The sequence below is a fragment of the Acipenser ruthenus genome, chromosome 1 (assembly GCF_902713425.1).
Source record: "Acipenser ruthenus chromosome 1, fAciRut3.2 maternal haplotype, whole genome shotgun sequence".
Taxonomy (NCBI): domain Eukaryota; kingdom Metazoa; phylum Chordata; class Actinopteri; order Acipenseriformes; family Acipenseridae; genus Acipenser; species Acipenser ruthenus.
The window spans coordinates 85,376,157-85,395,692 of NC_081189.1; the positions used below are offsets into that span (position 1 = coordinate 85,376,157).

The window sequence follows — 19,536 nt, forward strand, 5'->3', positions numbered from 1 at the left end:
CTGATAACATTCAGTCTCAAATATATGCAAAAGTATATATACACAAACATACATACACACACACACTTATGCTTTTTATAATCCATAGATGCTTACTGAATATTATTGAATCTAGCTATATTCAATAATATTCAATTCAATAATCAATGAGCAAATATGTCTTATAAAAACCACACATATATATTATGTATATATTATATTCAATACTTCTATAAAATAAAAAAACACAGCCTCATTAGATATTCATCTATTCATATATTTGCAAACACGGTCAACGGTCCCTAAAAAGTTCAAAGGTCCTCATCCATCAAACTTTTGACATAAGGTATGAAAATGATATTACTCCTGGAGAGCAAATTAATACATTGTGGTTTCTAAAAAATACATTTAAGACTTCTGCTTGATATATAAAGAAGTTCAAAAGGAATGTCCACTCTACTTTTCCTACATGCTCAATGTACAGAATAGGACAAAACATGTTAAAAATAGATCTAACACAGTCATTGGATTCAAATAAAGATCTCTTGGTTTTCAGTTTTCATCACTCAATGCCGTGTCCAAATATTTTCTGGAAATCAAATCCCTCTATAAATACCCCAACATGGTGTAGTGGGGTGCAGTGTTTTTAGAGATTCTTCTTTTAGATGAGATTTTAAAGCCCTGTGTTTTTCTCAGATGTCAACAGTTTCCATGGCACTTGTGGGTTAGCAGCAGGGGTATTAACCACAGGGACCAGGTCAAATTCCACATGGTAACATCCTGTCCAATCTCTGGACAGGGATAGTACATCTTTGCAAACAACATTCGATGTTAGAGGTAAAAGTACATAAATATTTTAAAATACAGTAAAAGCTGCATTGATGGAAAATGTGAAGTGGTGGTGGATTGTTTCAGACAGCTTTGCCCTGCACTTAGTGAAATTAGCTGTCCTTAATTTTAGGACAGTAGAACAAAAAAAAGTTATGACAAAAATTAGAGTGCTTTAAAGCAGTCTGTGATATTTAAAAAAAAAAATGAAATGATATATTAAAATAAAGCTGCAAAAAAAACCCAAAAAACTTTATAGCAATTGCACAAGCATAATTTCAGTTGATTATCAGGCCAAAATCTAGGCCAAGCTTCACTTGAACGAGGCAAGTGAAAACAGCATAAATCTTCTGAACTGCATATGAAACAGTAGAGTATATAAAAAATCAAGTGAAAGTTTTAAAACATACTGAAGCTATAAAATATAACAATATTTGTTCTTTACTGTAAAGAAATAAAAATCCTGCACGGTATCAATTGAAAATGATGCAGTATATCAATTGAAAACGTGCAACATGCAAGTGTATGTTGTACAGCATCGGTTATTATCTTTAGATAACTGCTTGACTGACCACTAACCTTGGAACTCTCTGACAATAACAGAAAATGACAGAACAGTAGCCTATGTCTATAAATTATTATTTATTTATTTATTTATTTATTTTTGCTTTCTGTAAGTACGACACAGGGAAGTCAGAAGATTTCCCAGCCAAATGCAGGCTCAAAATTGACAAAATAAAATGTATAAAAGGAACAGGGAAAAAATAAAACATTGCAAAAAAACAAACAAAAACAGATAAACAGCAATATTCTCTTATTTCATTAGTGAGTGAATTTTAAGCTGCTTATTATTAGATACTGATTTCACTACTCAATTGTAGCCTAAATTGTAAATACAGTCTTTGGATCAGTGACATTCTTTTGTCCAATGGTGACATTCTTTTGTCTAAAAAGAAGCCAATTGCAACCTGAAATCAACTAACTGTGTAAAATGTGGTAAACACTGCACCATCCCCTGCATACACCTTTGTACTTTAAACCAAATTAACATAATATACATTATGCCAAGAAGTAATGTGGCACTTTTCCAACGAAAAAATGTTCTGCAAGAAATACTTCACATAATGCATTTAGAATGTCACTGGGGCCTAATGCATTGGTTAAGAAGAGCTTTCTGTCACCCAAGAACTGATTGATCTTAACAAAACCACTCCATGCCATCAGTAAACCACAATGCACTTGTTCACAGTCGGTCAGTCCCTGGGGGCAAGTAGCATGTTTGCGTGGTTATATGTATGGCCCATTAATAATACTTTACTTTGACAAATTATCAATAAAATCTCAAACAAATAAGTGAACTATTGTCGTATTACTAAATATGTAACAAATGTCCAAATAATTGACATTTACTTGCTATTAAATATTCAGCAACACTGATAACAAAATACCTTGTATATGTTTTATACCAAGAGGCTTAATTTCAAACACTGAAATAATTTCAATACAAAATAGAAACATACATTGATCATCAATACAAGTTGGAATTTAATAAACCCAAATATACCCTTACTCAAAGAAACACTAATTAAACCACAGAAGACGCATTTCATTAATAAACCATTTCATAAAATCTTAACATTTTCAAATGGGTACTGTTGGGTGAATAGAGAACAAGGATTCCATATCTTACCATGCACAGAGATACAAAAGAAAGGGTTCAGTGTTGTTCCTAAAACTGGTTTTAGATGCCAAGTGTCATCATAAACAGTCGACATTAAACTATGTGCTTGCTTTCCCTCCAACGAAAATGAACGAGCGCTAATTCCCTGTGGGCAGCCAAGTCCCGGTAGTCTAGATGATGTCATTTTCCAAAATAGGCAACCTCAAGCAGGAGCTCTGGTAACAATGCGAAATGCAGTCTGACTCTTCCATATTCCCATGGTGCCAACCTACAGCTGCACTGCCTTTGCTATAGAGATGATTACGGTGATCTGCACAGTAGTTCCGACAGAAAACAGACACCCTGCCTTTGATAAAAAAGAAGTAATAGTTATAAGTACACTTAACCTCTTGCTGCTAGTTAATGCACATTTACAGTATCCCACTGGCACTACAGACAAACCATGGTTGCCATCATTTTACATAAATATACAACACTATAACTGAACAACATCTTTCTCAAACATTCTGTATATATTGCTTGGATTTGTTCATTTAGTTATTTTTTTATTTATTTTAGTTTTATTTATTTTTGATTTTTTTTTTACACTGTCCTGCTACACAATGAGATATTTAAAACATGGCTGGACATTAAAGTTCTGTCATTAGGCATGAACTGTGCAAAATATAATGAATATTTCTTGCCAATCTGATACATACAGTATGGAGAGATTCTCCCCCTCACAGACACTAGTTTATAAATCATCTTCTTGTAGTGTCATATGACTGTTAATCTTCTATGCCACGGTATACATCACTGACCTGTAACCAAGTCTAGGCTATAAACCATACAAAGACCAAGAGACAAGCTTATACTGCAGTTCCTTACCAGCATTCATGTTATGGTCTTTTTAAATTGCGTGTCAACGTTCTACACCTGCTATTGGGCTGTTTTATTCAAGCACAGCTGACTAACTGCATGAATACTTCAAATGACAGCACTAAAAATAGTCAGAGGACTTTCGTGAAAATATATGATGGCTTTGTCACTCAGCCTTGTGTCCTCAGTTACTGTATGTAGCCTCCAAAGCCTATGACTATTATTATTTGTATATTTTGTATTTTATTGTATTTTTATGTATTTATGTACAGTGTCTTGTGATACTTCGGTATGAAAGGCGCTACATAAATTAAATAAATAAATAAATAAATAAATAAATAAATAAATACTTGTTTAATAGCAGTACCAGTACTGTATAATCAGGGGCCACTTCAACCATTACCAAAAACTTATTACTGTTAGAAAGAAACCCCCACCCCACCACTGCATTATAATTGTGTACAAATAAATTATACATAATGTAGAACTCATCATTATATTTCTGTGAAAAAGCCAACATTTCCTTCAAGACAAGACATACAATAGACAAATTAAGGCACATACATATTAAAATATTAAGCACAAGGAAGACAACTGAACAAGAAAACAGTGTTAGTATACATTTACACACAACAGTTACAATACCTGCGCTTTAGTGCATTCCTGCGAGCCAAAATGAAATGAATGCCATAAAAGGAAAGGAAAAGATGAGAATTATCACACATGCCATATTTCATTCCAAGGTTATGAAAATGATGCTGAAATGCCCTTTAACATTGATGTTGCATGTCATGCAAGCTGAAAGCGAAAACAAGCTTTTTTTTATTAATCATCATGCTGGAGCACCCTTTAACATGCAGTTCATTTCAAAATTACTTTGAGAATATTTTCCATGAAAAACGAAAAAAAAAAAAAAAAGTACTGTTAAAATATTTCTTCCCAAATTTAGAATGAAGATGCAAAATTAAGCAATTTTTCTTTGGGAGTATATCGCTGGTTTTCTAAATGGTTTTAGATCATTTGTAACAATCTTTGTGGGGACAAAAACAAAAGGATTGGTGTGGAATGAACAAAATAGACTAACATCTACACATGCAGGCATAATGACTGCAGTGGGTCTGAAAAGTGTCCTTGTGAATGCCCCCAATTAACCAACACAATCGCCTACACAATGACCACGGTAACAGCTGAAAATATATCTGCAAATAACAAAACACAGAATGGAATACAAATCCTTGTACTGTAATGTATTCATTTAATCAGCCTATGATACCGTACTTCCTATGATGGTGGATCCAACAGGACAGGCTTGTTCTTTCCATAGGCTTCCAAGGTTTCATTTTTATGATCATAAATGTGATGTCTGCATTGCACAGCAAAATTCTACAAACTGACTGCAACTCAAAAGAGATGACTATTCAGACATCACATCAGGCAGTGACATTTCAAAAGTCAAATTCAGGGATTCACTTAATTCCCTTATCATAATAATGTACTCACTTTCTAGGATTCACTTTAAAACGGTTCCAAAACAAAACTACTGTAAATAAATAAAAAAAAAACGGTGGTAATATAAAGTACTGAAGAAAAAAAGGCAAACAGTGACACTCCCAAAGAAATAAACATTGGTTAAATTTGCTTCAATCTGCCATTACTGTAATAATAAATGTACACAATTACATTCAGTAACAATATTTTCCCCACAAAAGGCCACAGGCAATTCAGCTTTCAATAATAATTCATATTCACCTTTCTTCTGTGCTTTTTATTGGCTCTTAAACCCAGGTTATTATTCTTTCCCAGTTGAAAGATGTTGGTTATTTAGTAAAGACATTTATATTATTAGTAATGTGTGTGGGTGGTCTGCCCAAATTCACATCAAGACACTGGCAACATTAAAAGGTGTCCTTTTTTTTTTTTTTTTTCGCAAATCTGACTAAAATGATACCAGTTCCCAGGCAAACTGATTGTAAATGTTTGGATTTACAGTACATTCCAAGCATAGTAGTAAAAAAAAATATTTAAAAAAGTGCTGCTAGGACAAAGTGCAAAGCAAGGTTATTGGAGTGATCACCACTGAACTATGTCTGGCAAGTTTCCTACATCAGAAGTTGCCTGGAGCTTTGCACCACAGGGTGACATGTAGCTTTTTTCAGAGATAAGAATAACTGTGTTAAAGAGCTCTTACTGCCTTGATCTTAGTTGTGGCCAGTGTTTGAATTTGTCCCTAAAGTTACTCTTTGAATTCGTCTGCTATTTGTAGCTTGTTTCAGATGCATATTCTATTGCACATCCTGGAGAGTGTGTGGTCCAGCCTGGCCTTAGATACTCTCCCCACTTATACTGACATTTTTGTTCATGGAGTGAGTTTGAGTTTGTTATTTTTTTATAGTTACCTTGTCTATCAACCTAACTTGCAGTATAGTATCATTTCATTGGTCTCCTTTTGCTTTAGAGCAAATACAGTCAAACACATTGAAAATGACTACCGGTACTCAACAATGCCCATAACATGGTATTTAACTGTACTGTAGACAAGGTGTCATTACACACAGGTGGTTTAAAAGTAAATTCATCGTCACCAGAGGGCTATAGATTTGACTGTACAACATTTTGCTTGAATCTATGTGAGCCAGAAGCACAGAAAAAAAAAAAAAATATATATATATATATATATATATATATATATAATTTGGGGGAACATTTTGTCTGCTAAGAAGCATAACAAATAATGAGAATGACATGTTATTCTAATTGCTTTTGACTTCATGACTGTGAGAAAGTTCCCCGTTCTATTTTTTCAGGGTCATGAGGCAGTCATAATATTACTCCCTTGAATTAAATCTTACGTATTTTATAATGACAAAACTGAAGTCCCAGGAGACTAGGTGGTTCAGCAAAGTCCCTGGAGGCTAGGTGGCTCATTGGATTGCAACTGCACTCAGGATATTGTGCTCCTTGATCTTTTATATATACAAAAAAAAAGACTGATGCAATTAACAGCGCTTGATTGAAGTGATTGAATCCGCCAAGGCTATAACACATTGCAGCAATGTAAAAAGGTATTGAGGAACACATGATATTTTGTGAAACTTAATTTGGTTTTAAAATCATGAGGCAGTCAGAAAACTAAGAATAACTGAAGCTTGCTACTAACTTCAAAGTATCCCCTGGCAAAGATCATAAGGCCTCATAATGACTCACCGTGTGGTATCCTCGAGGTAACGGTGGCTTCCCAACAGGGTACGGGTCCACTGTGTCAATAATTGTTTGTCTCTCTCCTTTCTGGTTAATTTTCCGAAATCTCCTGCGAGATTGCCTGTGAGATGCTTGCCGCTGAAAATACTCCTCATTTTCATCCATATAGTCCACCTAAACAAGGACAACAATAAAAAGAACAAATGACTAAGTACAATATCAATTACATGGATAACCTAGTTTGATAGGACCAGAGACAATTATACTATAGATTTTTAATACAGTAAAATCCAGCAACCCTCTGATTAAAACACAAACACACACTAAAATGAAGTGCATGACACAAGGGTGTACACAGTTGCACCATTCTGATATTTGAAGGACAGACACAGGGTTAGAAGCATGTAAAGCTCTTACAATGTATTCAAGCAAATGTATTCCGATCTTGGTGTATATAAAAGGTGAATTTACCACTTGTCAAAAACACAATGAAACAACAACAGGAGAGATGAATTAGAGCAATCAATCTAATACACTCGACAGGTCTGCAGAATTATTACACATACTGTACATGCATACATACAATGTGCATTGAAGAATAAGGCGTGGACCTGGAGGATTAAGGGTACCAAAGTGCCAAGCCATACTTCAAAGATAGATGTGCAGAACAGTAAGAATCAGCCAAGCAAAATATTGTGACGATAAATTAAGGTTACTGAACTAAACTAAGATTCTAAACCTAGGTCTTAATGACAATTAAATACAAATGTCAAATATCAAGCAACTAAATCACTAAAAATAGAGAGAAAACAATGTATTGCTTACACATTCTTTTCATGTCTCCTTCACTGCAGTCTCATATTTTACAACAGCACACTGTCTCCTGCATTAAACAGTATCTCTGTACCGTAGTATCTGCTGCCATGGCAACTGCACTGGAGCAGAGTAAATTGTTTGGCGTATAAACAGAATGGAAATCATTCCTGTATTTGTGACACAGTATCCAAAGCAATTCTGTAATAATTACAAGGCTGTTTGCTTGAAACACATTTTGTTGGTGGGAATGGGCTAGATAGAGAAAGTTGTTTATTCCACAGCACCTTGTGCTTGACCCCTAAAATCACCTCTGAAAATCAAGCAGTTAAAACTGAAGAACCAAATCAAAATTGTCAACAAACAGCTTACTGTGCCAATACAAAATCAACTGGCATTAAAAGGAGGATAGTATAGTAACGATAGCAAAACACCAACAAAATATTGTACAATTTAGCCACACATCCAAAATGGAGGCAGTGTAATGGAACATGCTGTGGTATTTACTATTCACCAGAAAGCTAGAAAAATAATGCCATTGGTCAATGTTTGTCAAAACTCAGTATATTTTCAAAAATGTATACTGTACATTTGAGCTGAAAAACACATCTCAAATTTTGCAAAGAAAGTAACACTTTTCAACAACAAATCTATAGAATAGGACCCAGGAAAATATTTCATTGATTCTTGCAAGAATGACTAAAACTACCTCAAAACATTTACTTTTCTTACTTGACTAAGGTTACTACTGCTTCTTCATTGATTTGATTTTTGTATGCAGAATTACAAAAAGCATTGCTTACTCCAGGGCACACAAACCTAACAATAACAAATTGTAATGTAACTAACTGGACCACAAAGGTCCTTACAATACAGATCGTGTGTTTATCAACAAGGCTTTTTATATCACTTATATTATAATATTGATCAACTTGTCAAAACTGTGCAGAAAAACTGTAGTATCATTTAAATAATGACAACACTGAGTACATATTGATTGATATGATGAGTCATTCTATATTATGTCCTATGTTGTAACAGGCAGGACAGCACTGCCCCTATTGGGGAGGTAATCGGCATTATTGGAAGTTGTCTGTGGTGTTCCACAGGGCTCCATTCTAGGTCCCTTGCTGTTTTCATTATATATGCTAGCGTTAGGTGACATTATCCGCAGACACGGAGTGAACTTCCATTGCTATGCTGATGATACCCAGCTATATTTGTCCCTAAAGCCAGGAATTTCTTCTGACTGGGTGTTATTAGCTAGACTTACAGACATCAAGCATTGGATGTCACAGAATTTTCTAATGTTGAATTCAGACAAAACAGAGGTTATGCTAGTGGAATCACAGAAACAACTAAAAGGAAATGTGAGATTACAGGAGCTCGACCCTTGTAGTCTCTCATCAAAAAGAGTTTGGGGGTCATCTTTGATCCCGATATATCATTTGAAATTCATATTAGGGAAGTTACTAAATTATCTTTTTACCATTTGAGAAATATAGCCAAACTTTTATTTAAAACTTTTATTTCCGTACTGATGCCGAGAGACTAATACATGCCTTTGTTTTACCTAGAATTGATTAATGTAAAACATGTCCCAAAACGTGTGGTATCCCGCTTTCAGCTTGTTCAGAATATCGTCGCTAGAATTCTGACTAAAACCAGGAAAAGTGAACATATTACCCCTGTTTGGCCTCTTTGCATTGGCTCCCTATGCAATATAGAATTGATTTTAAGATGTTGCTGTTAACTTACAAAGCCCTGAATGGATTAGCACCTAGTTATTTGCAGGAGTTACTGACCCTGTATCTTCCACACCGTACTCTGAGATCACAGGATGCAGGGCTGCTGGTTAGGGTCCTAGGGTCAACAAAAGCAACACACGAGGTAGGGCTTTTTTTTGTAGAGCTACTAAATTATGGAATGCACTGCCTTCGTTTGTCAGGGAAGCTGGGATCGTTACAGTTTTCAAGTCAAGACTAAAAATGCACTTTTATAAAATGGCTTTCTTATCTTAGTGGGTTTAGATGTAACTTTAAAATTGCTGCTTTTGTATTATGTGTATACTGTTATTTAAATGGTTTGTGCTTTGCAATGTTGTGATAAGCAATAAATGAAGCAGCGAAATAGAAGTTGTGGGCTTCTTGCTTTCGAGTCCAGATAAGTGTAGTTTATTGAAGATAAAAGTCCTGGGTTGCAAAGTTACAAACAGACATCTTAAAGGTTACATGGTGACAACAGTTTGCAGGTATCCTCTCTCCAAGCATGGATCAGAGCAATACAAAAAACATTTCTGTATTCTCAGTTTAAATGCAGTCTTTCAGTGACATCATGATTTCTCTTTAAACCAATCACAAGAAGACAAGTTTCTTTTGGTTACAGTTATACAATCTCTTAATCAGTCCAAGTATCTAACACTGTCCTAGCTTTTACAACACCATCACAAACCAAACTTGTTCCTAAGCCTGAAGGTAATTTAACCTTTTAGTCAAAGCAAGGACAGGAGATAACCTGTCCTGGAACAACCTTATGGTCAACCTTTTGTTTAGAGTAAGAACTGGAACAACTGAAAGATCTTAATCAGCTCTTCAGGTTCTGACCAGAATTCAACACAGAAAGATTTTGTCTCTCTCTACCTAAATTTAACCAAAATGTACCTTCATAATAAATTCAATCTATGAGTTGTATTATAAGATCTAATAATGAATTTATCTATTTAAAATGTACCCCAACATGCAATACTTTTGTATAAAAAGCACTATATAAATGCAATATATATATATATATATATATATATATATATATATATATATATATATATATATATATATATATATATATATATATAATATATAAAAGAGTCAGCTGTACCACACTTTCCTATTTTCTTGACACTCCTGCACTACAATTCTGATTACACTTAATTTAAGAAAGTTAAAGGAATGCAACTGAAGCAAGTCAAGCCACCAGGTTGTATATACAATTTATTAACTAAATAGAAATTGGGGGGGGGGGGGTGCGACTTACTATGTGGAAGAGTTAATTTATTTTATTTTGCTCCAAATATACATGTATTTATATTAAATTGTCCAATATATTTTAAGTCAAATAATACAAGTATATACATTAGAATTTCAAAAGAATATACAAAGACTAGTTTATGTTAAACATTGGAAAATGTGCAGCTATAAATTTCACTGCAGCATGTTTTCTGCATTACATTAGAGGGCAACCAACATTAGCTTTATATGGATTGGTGGCCTTTCAGATACATTTTAATAACTTATCCAAAATTCTTCAAAAGATCCATAGATATTTATTTATCTTGAAAATATATATTTTGGGGGGGGGGGAATGGCAAGGTTTAGAATCTAGATTCAATAAGATTATGGAAACAAGCTTTCTTTGAGGAACTTACAGTTCCAATCTCCTTTTAACATTGCTGGCAATACAAATAATTTAAAATGAAGCCATAACAATAGCCCAAAGAATATCAATTGTTTTTTGCAATGAAAACTGGATTACAATAAAAACAATGCGGTACATACAGTATATGAAAATGGCATGTAAAACTAGATCTTGATGTTTGTGAAAAGGGCAGAAAACAGCAGTGCATAGTAATTCAAGCTTTACTTGTAAGCCTATTTTAAGACTACCTCAATAAGTTACCAATAACCGGTTTTGTGTCACCATTCAGTCAAATTCAGCAATCAGAAATACTTAAACTAGCAAACACAGTACAACCTTTATCATTGGTTAACATTTATAAGTAATCATAAGCAGAAATGAAATGATAAACTGAAAGTTGAACTTTTTAAATCAAAATAGGTTCTCCACAAAAGCTCTTACCACAATCATTTCAGAAGGCTCCAACACAATGCATTCACAACCACGTCTAAGGCTTCCTGCAGAGCGCTTGCCAAAACTGAGGAGAGAAGAAAAGATGAGGTTATGACAAAAGAGCTCAAATATGCACGTGCAAAATTGTTGTTGCCCTTCTCCAGGGGTGAGTACTTGTGAGTATAGATGGAAAATTCTTTGCCTGTAAACTAGAAATGAAGAGCACAGGAAACATTTACAATGTAACCTACATCTGTATTTGCAATCTGACATTTTTCTTTGGTTGTCTCTGCATTGCTTCTGCTTTAACATGACTGAGAACAACTCCATCAGTGACTCATAGCACACCGCTGTGAGAGTGAGATTTATGCAGATCTTTTGTTTCATTATCTGAATTGTACCCGACAATATTTGCACACGTGCAAAGAGGTAATCTTTTAATTCGTGGAGATTCAAGTTGACAGATTACTGTTCTAAATTCTACTGAAATGCTTTGGGAAACCAGAAAATCTCTTTAGCAACTTATTAAATAACCGCAAATCAATATGTAAATACACAACTTGATCTACACAGATTTGCTGAGGTCTTTTAAAAAGTAACAATTTAACTAGTTTGAAGTAATATAGTAAAAACGAGATATAAATAATTTTTGAAACGAATATAAACTCATTCTACCAACAGTGAATTGTACATTAACGAGAAAAGTTAGACAAAAACTAGAATAATTGTTTCCTGAATAAAAAAACACTCACTCTTTTTTTTCTTTCTAACTGCTCAGTTCCCCACAGTAACAGCAATCAAAACTCATCTCTACTTGCATGGTCAATTTACTGTGCCTCAAAGAAAACGCCTTGACCAATCCTCTAGGACAGTGGTCCTCAAAGTGGTGCCCGCGAAGCCAGGCCATCGTTCAATTATGGGTTGTGAACACATTTTTGACGGGTCGTAGCTTTGGAAAATAAAATAAAGCTTTAAACTTGTTTTCCAACAAAAGCGTTGCAGCAGTCTGTTGACAGTGGTGCTCGCTTATGCTGTGCTTGTACGTACTTGACATACATATTTTTTTTTTTTCCTGAAGGGCCTCTGCGATACGATCAACCAATTGAATATCTGCATTTTCTCTGCGGTAGCCCAAACATAAGTTAGCTGGGTGGGGCATAAACTGTGTGTTTCAGTTGCAGGTACTGACAGTAAGTTTAACCAATAGGAGAGTCAAATATCTGAGTTTTATGCAGCTGTCCAATAATAAGCAAGCACAAGCACTGAATGAAAACTGGCGAGCAAGTGGCCAATGGGAAAGTGAAAGATCTGACAACTGTCCAATCATTCGTGAGCAGAGGTGGGTTGTTAATATGCCGGCTAAGCACTGAATTTTGCCGACTGTTATTGAGAATACATTTCAGTATTTAGAATTTAATTTTCTCTCTATATATTTTTTTCATTTCAACAGACAAGGGAAACGCCATAGTAGATTTAGTTACCAACGATCTTTATGATCGATCTTTAAACAGAATTTTGCCAAATTGAAACAAAGTGAGACGCTATCTATCCTCTTATTTTAGTTTACTCACAATTACTGTCTGAGCCAAGAATAACTCCCACTAAAACTCTGGGTAAAATGTATTATTTTTCTCATATATACACTACCGGTCAAAAGTTTTAGAACACCTCCATTTTTCCAGTTTTTATTGAAATTTACACAGTTCAATGTCTCAATGTACTCTGAAATTAAAGCATAGAACAAATAAACAATTGGAGATAAAAAAGAAATCATGGAATCGTTTTGTTTAACATAATTTAATCTAAATTTTTGACTCATCAAAGTAGCCACCTTTTGCAGATATAACAGCCGAACACACTCGTGGCATTCTTTCTACAATGGAAATCAAATATTGTTCGGAAAGTTCTTCCCAACACTGTTGCAGAAGTTCCCACAAATGTGTTGCACTTGTAAGTTGCTTTGCTTTCACCCTTCTGTCCAGTTCATCCCAAACCAGCTCGATGGGGTTTAAGTCTGGAGACTGTGCTGGCCATTCCATGATTTAAAGCCTACCGTCTTGTTCTTTTCTTCTAAGGTAGTTCTGACATAGCCTGGAGGTATGTTTTGGGTCATTATCTTGCTGTAGGATGAACCCCTGACAAACTAGGTGTATACCAGAGGGTATTGCATGGCGCTGCAAAATGCTGTGGTAGCAGTTTTGGTTCAGGGTGCCACTCACTCTGTGCAAGTCGCCGACTCTGGATCGAGCAAAAGAGCCCCAGACTATCACGCTTCCTCCTCCATGTTTGACAGTTGGTGTCACACACCGAGGAACCATCCTTTCGCCTACTCGACGGCGTACAAAAACCCTGCGTGATGAACCGAAGATTTCAAATTTTGATTCATCGGTCCATAAGACCTTCTTCCAGTCTTCAGTAGTCCACTGGCGGTGCTTCATGGCCCAGGCAAGCCTCTTTTTCTTATTTTGCCATCTTAGCAATGGCTTTCTCACTGCCACTCGACCTGTCAAACCTGCAGCTGAAACTGAGACTTGCTTCGACCAGTGTTAAGCTGTGCTTGAAGCTGTTGTCCTGTGAGCCGCCTATCACGCAAGCTGTTGACTCTCAGAAACTTGTCTTCTGATTCTGTTGTGGCTTTGGGTCTGCCAGACCTCTTCCTGTCAGAGTTTCCTCCAGTTTCCAAGTGCCTTTTGATGGTGTAGGAAACTGTACTCACTGACACCTTGGCTTTCTTTGCAATTTTTCTAAAGGAAAGACCTACACTTTTAAGGGTTAGAATGGTCTGTCTGTCTTCCTTTGTTAATTGCCTTTTTCTTGCCATTATGAGAGCAATATACTACTTCCTGCAGTACAATACTGTCCAAATAATGCTTAAGAGGGTGTAGTAACACAGTCTGTTCCAACACTGCTTTTATACAGACAGAGGGTTTGTAAGTAATCAACAAAAGTTGGGACACCTGTAGGAATTGTTAGCATCAACTTTCAAGGCTTAATTTACTTCCATTGCTGCAGAACAGCTGTAAGTTGTTAACCCATTACTTGTTCCCTGAAAAAGGCCTTTTTGTATAACTCTGAAATGTACATTATTTTTCAGTTTTTGGTAACCTAAACTTTTTTTTTTAACCTCTGGCAGTTTACCGCTTACCTTTGTATCATTTCAGGTTATTCACTGGACTTGAACTGCTTAAATTTCAATAAAAACTGGAAAAATGGGGTTGTTCTAAAACTTTTGACTGGTAGTGTATTGTAAAGGATTGCACCACTCTCGGGTTCGTTGCCCCTTTAAAAATAGACCCAACACGACAGAAATGGATTTTTAAGCGCTGGTGAGCTATGTTTAATAAACAAAAAATAAACAAAATACAAAACAAACACCTAGCTCTGTACGAGCACTAACTAACACCCAGGAACTCCCTGACTAACACGGGACAGCTACGCTGTTTCCCCGTCCTCACAAAACACACTGGTTTGAAACAGCACTTTACCTCACGACTGCCAGGAAGCAGAGCACCCCTTTCTGCCTCCTTCTCCTCAGCAGCCTCGAGCAGACTGCCTGCTCTCCTTTTAAACTCCACACCTGGGTCTAATTCCCCAATAACGCCCAGGTGCGGATGATCATTAATAAAACAATTAAACAATTAAATTTAAACAATAAACCAAAAAGTGCATTCTCACATGTTTCTTTTGCAGGGAGGTTTTAACCCCCTCCCTGCTGTCTCTCACAACCCGCTATCTTACAATATATATATATATATATATATATATATACACACACACTGTATATGTCATGGGAAGGATAAGAACCTATGCAATAGTCAGAGTGCCTGCAAACAGTCAAGTAAGATCAATTTATGCCCATGCTCAAATTACTTTGAGGACCACTGCTCTAGGATATATCATACCCCCCAAAAAACATAAGTGTCTGCAGAGCCAAACCCTCTACCCACATGAAACGCATTTCGTGTCTAGAAAAAACTTGAACAAATTATTATAAAACTTTGTTTCTGATGCCGGTGCTAGTGTACAGTAAAAAAAAAAAAAAAGATCTGTGCCTACAACATAATTAAGTTCACTCTTCCAAAAAAGACCACGTTTCTATGGGTCATGAAACAATGACAGTCAGACACTACTGTGCTGTGATCAGTTCCAGATGCTCCATCTTTTTATTCTGAAACCCTGAAACAAATAACCTGACCCTTTATCTCAACATCTTATAGACAGTTCCAGAGGGCAGGTTTTTTTTTTTTTTTTTTTAATCTTAGAAAACAAACTATATTTCCCAATTAATGAAAATGACAATGCATTCTTCCAGCACTCTTTGAGCTGGGATAAGCAGTCTTCAGTGACCTGATTCCTACAAATAGGCCTGTAGTATTCACACCCATCAGCCCCTCAAATGCACTCAAGTGACAGTGAGACACAGAAAATTATGATCCTTCAATTTTCAGAACCTATACAATACTGGAAAAGTGGGAAATGTACTTTTAACAGTAATTGTCATGGTGAAAGGCATACACTTTGAAAATATATTTTCACTAGAGGATGTTTATCTACTTGTTCATGTTGTCAGTGTAATAGTTCAATACCTAGACTGCCCAGTCCCTGAGCACCTTCCGGCGCCTCCTCAAGACTCACCTCTTCAGACAGCACCTGTAGAACTCCTCTTTTCCCTCTGGACACTTTATTACTCTTCCTTAATGTGCTTTACTTGCACTTATCTGCTCCCTATTTTACTGCATTTAATCCTGTACTTTACAGAGTACTGTACTGTAATCTGCCACTGGTGTTATTCAATCTGTAGTATTTTGCATTTAATCGTATCCTGATGTAACTATCACTGACACTGTTATCTGCTCTGACACTGATTCGTATTTTGTAATATACTTGTACTTACTAGAACTGAAGTTCTTGCTCTTAATTGTATTAATACTTGTACTGTGATTCTTGAAATATATTTGTTTACAACTAAGTCGCCCTGGATAAGGGTGTCTGCTAAGAAATAAATAATAATAATAATAATAATAATAATAATAATAATAATAATAATAATAATACAAGTCTAACTGTATGTTACCTACTGTAAATAATTCAATTGGGACAAAACACACCATATTTGATTTATAAAGTTATAATAAACTCAATCTAGTTATCTCTAAAACACAATTATGTGTTTTCCTATTTACAGGTATTAAGATATTTATAAGAACAATATATTTTCACAAACCCAGAATTTAAAGTGTTAAATACTTTAACTGTCTGGTGTAAAAAAAACAATTGCTGGTGAGGCAAATAATTAGTGTCCTTGTTTAATGAACACAATGCAGAGTCACTGAGACTCTGTCTTGTCTTGTTCATCCCAACCAGGGATTTAAAAAAAACCCTTGCGCAAAAACATACAGATTATTGACATCATTATTAGTGACTGAAGGTGAACAGAATTTATTTATTTATTTATTTATTTTTAATCGCCTGTTTCTTTTATGTTCAATACACACACAGTACAGTAGAATTAAATTGTAAATTAGACTACACAGTACAACTGCGTACAGTAGCTGTGAAAGCAAATGAAAATGTTCCTACACTATAACCTGCCATAAGGGACAAAGTGACAGCTACTCTTGTTTTGTTTTGTTTTATTTATTTATTTTTCAATTATGTTTTTAAACCATAACCTACCAAAGGTGACAAAGTGACAGCTTTTTTGGTTGTTTGGTTTTATTTTTGTTGGGTTTTTTTTTTTTCAATTTTGTTTTATTTTTACTTTTTAAAATTAAAAAGCAGACCAAATTGTAAATAGTTTTGTGATGCAATAAATATGCTTGTTTACACAGCAGTATGTGGGAGTTTCTTTATCTTTTATTTATTGGAATCGGAAATCGACAGGAATGGCTTTGGGAATCGATTCTTGGAATCTATCCCATCGATTCTCAAATTAAGAATAGAATTCTGGAATCGACTCCAAAAACTTTGGAATCGAACACCCTTACTTCGAACCTTGGAACCTTCGGACACAGCCCTAATTCGATCTCTCATTTTTTTACAATTGGTTACAAGTTATGAATTACGTGGCCCAGGTTCTGCTAGTGAAAGCAGCAGTCCCTTCCAGTGTGCCGCGGCTGCAGAGATGCATTTCACTTTTTGCTGTCATAATTTAAGCAAAACTTTACATGACTTTGCATAGCCACTTAGATTTGCATTATCTTCAGTGAATACAACTATATCGTCATTTTTCCAAACAGTACGTTAGAGGTAGCCTACCCTTCCCTGCAACGGAACTTTCGACAGCGACAACTCCTGTTGATAATTTTATTTTGGGTCCAGACTTGAATATGTATAATATCTCTTTCATACATGTATGTGGATTTATTATTATTATTATTTATTTATTTCTAAGCAGATGCCCTTATCCGGGGTGACTTACAATTGTTACAAGATATTACATTATTTTTACATACAATTACCCATTTATACAGTTGGGTTTTTACTGGAGCAATCTAGGTAAAGTACCTTGCTCAAGGGTACAGCAGCAGTGTCCTCCACCTGGGATTGAACCCACGACCCTCCAGTCAAGAGTCCAGAGCCCTAACCACTACTCCACACTGCTGCCCTATTAATTGACTTACTGCCCACATCGCAACCAATATATGTAGAATATCTCTTTCATACATGTATATTCCTAATCAATCTACATACCACGTCACAACAAAAAATGCGTCACATACTGGAGTGCTCAGAGAAGCGTTTAGCCCACGTGGATTCGTACATTACTGAGGCCCTACCTATTTCAGGACAGTGAAAAACGTGACATAGACAGTGAAATTCATTCTTCACCATGAAAACTCTATTTTGTGTACTTTTACCCTGCACTTAAATCCAATTAAGTTATGTGTATCAGTCCAGGTTCCTGATGTGATTATAAGCTTGTTTCAATTTCACAAAGAAAACTGGACAGGATTTATTGATTGACACTTAACAGCAGCCAATAACCACTCGGGCTCTCCTCACTGATTGGGCATCCAGGGCAGGTTTAGTATCCTAGGAGATCAACTGATAATGTTACGCGAGTGAACATTTTGTTCAAAATGAATTAAAAAAATCTACAATAATTACTGCAGCAGATCGTGTACAAACTATTTAGTACAACCTGCAATGTTTCATTGGATCACATACTTTGAGCTACGATACAGTGGCATTTAGACTCAGACAGCAATCAAAAAACGAAAAAGGTTGCGGATAGTGCATTGCTTCAAAACGAAATGCTTCTAAACAGTAAACTTTACAGGTTGTTTTTTTTATACATATTCCCAACAAGTACACGCTTGACCACAAAGTGTTATAAATGACACAACATGACTTTTTCTATTTCACCAATACCTTAACAACTACGGGGTTTTTGTAACTTTACTAGATTGCTGCATTTAAATGTCAGGTTCATGCATTATGAAAGCAGTATAACAGGGGTGGGACGTAAACACTTTTTATAAAGTCTGTGTATGTGCTAGACTTCTGCAAGTCAGCTTTCAGAAACTTGTGTGGCTCTCTACAAATACACCCGGAGTGCCTTTCTAGCAACAGAATGAACAAAGGAAAAATAAATAAATAAAAACTACTTGTCCAACGGGCAAAGTATAACGGCAAAACTTGTTGTCCGTCACACAAACCTTGTTGTCCCGGGCGTCGGGTGATACGAATTGCACACCCCTGCATACAGTAAGATATTCTTCTTGAGTATATTTTGAACTCTATACTTACAATAACACATTATATAGTGGATTATCCGGGTTACAAAGTGTTAAAAAGCTACAATATACTCAGATTAATAGCACTTCATACTTTCTTCTGACAACATACATTTGACTGGTAAATTGATAGAACTTTAAGCTACTAAACAGCATTTGAGATTTGTCATTGTAAAAGCATACATTTGACAAAATGAATACCATTAAGAAAATCAGTTTTGAGATCAAGATTCATTTCTATAGTATCTATGAGCAATGCACATATGACTGAAACCACCTCCTTCAATATACAGGAAGATATTGCTGTTGGAATGGCTTATTAGCTTTTTTTGTTGGGTTTATTTTTAAGTTCCACAATAAATATACATTTACACAATATGCAGTTTGTAAAGCAGTCTAGTTTTTTTTTTTTTTTTAAAGGGCTGTCCCCTTATCATGGGCCTCTGCATTCTTGTTACACAACAGTCCAACTCCCCACTGAAATGTAATTCCACGACACAGGAATGCAAACGCATTCACCACCAGCATCATGATGTTCACGTAGGCTCTACAGAGCGTGAGAAATGTTCACCACAGCAATGCACTGTACTGCTTATC

The 19,536-nt window shown here is 35.5% G+C and overlaps 1 protein-coding gene across 8 annotated transcripts in view; it reads right to left on the bottom strand.

The window, feature by feature from the left end:
* Positions 1 to 19,536, bottom strand: part of rapgef2b (Rap guanine nucleotide exchange factor 2b) — a 157,134-nt gene that overhangs the window by 55,419 nt on the left and 82,179 nt on the right. For 5 of the 8 annotated variants that reach the window (XM_059031357.1, XM_059031364.1, XM_059031361.1 and 2 more), the window contains 3 exons: positions 11,210 to 11,285; positions 6,551 to 6,718; positions 3,992 to 4,009 (listed from right to left, as the gene is read on the bottom strand). In XM_059031357.1, the coding sequence (XP_058887340.1) occupies positions 3,992 to 4,009; positions 6,551 to 6,718; positions 11,210 to 11,285 (262 nt within the window). Of the gene's footprint in view, positions 1 to 3,991; positions 4,010 to 6,550; positions 6,719 to 11,209; positions 11,286 to 14,685; positions 14,919 to 19,536 lie in introns of those variants that run through there. The other 3 variants (XM_059031365.1, XM_059031354.1, XM_059031374.1) reach the window with 2 other exon arrangements.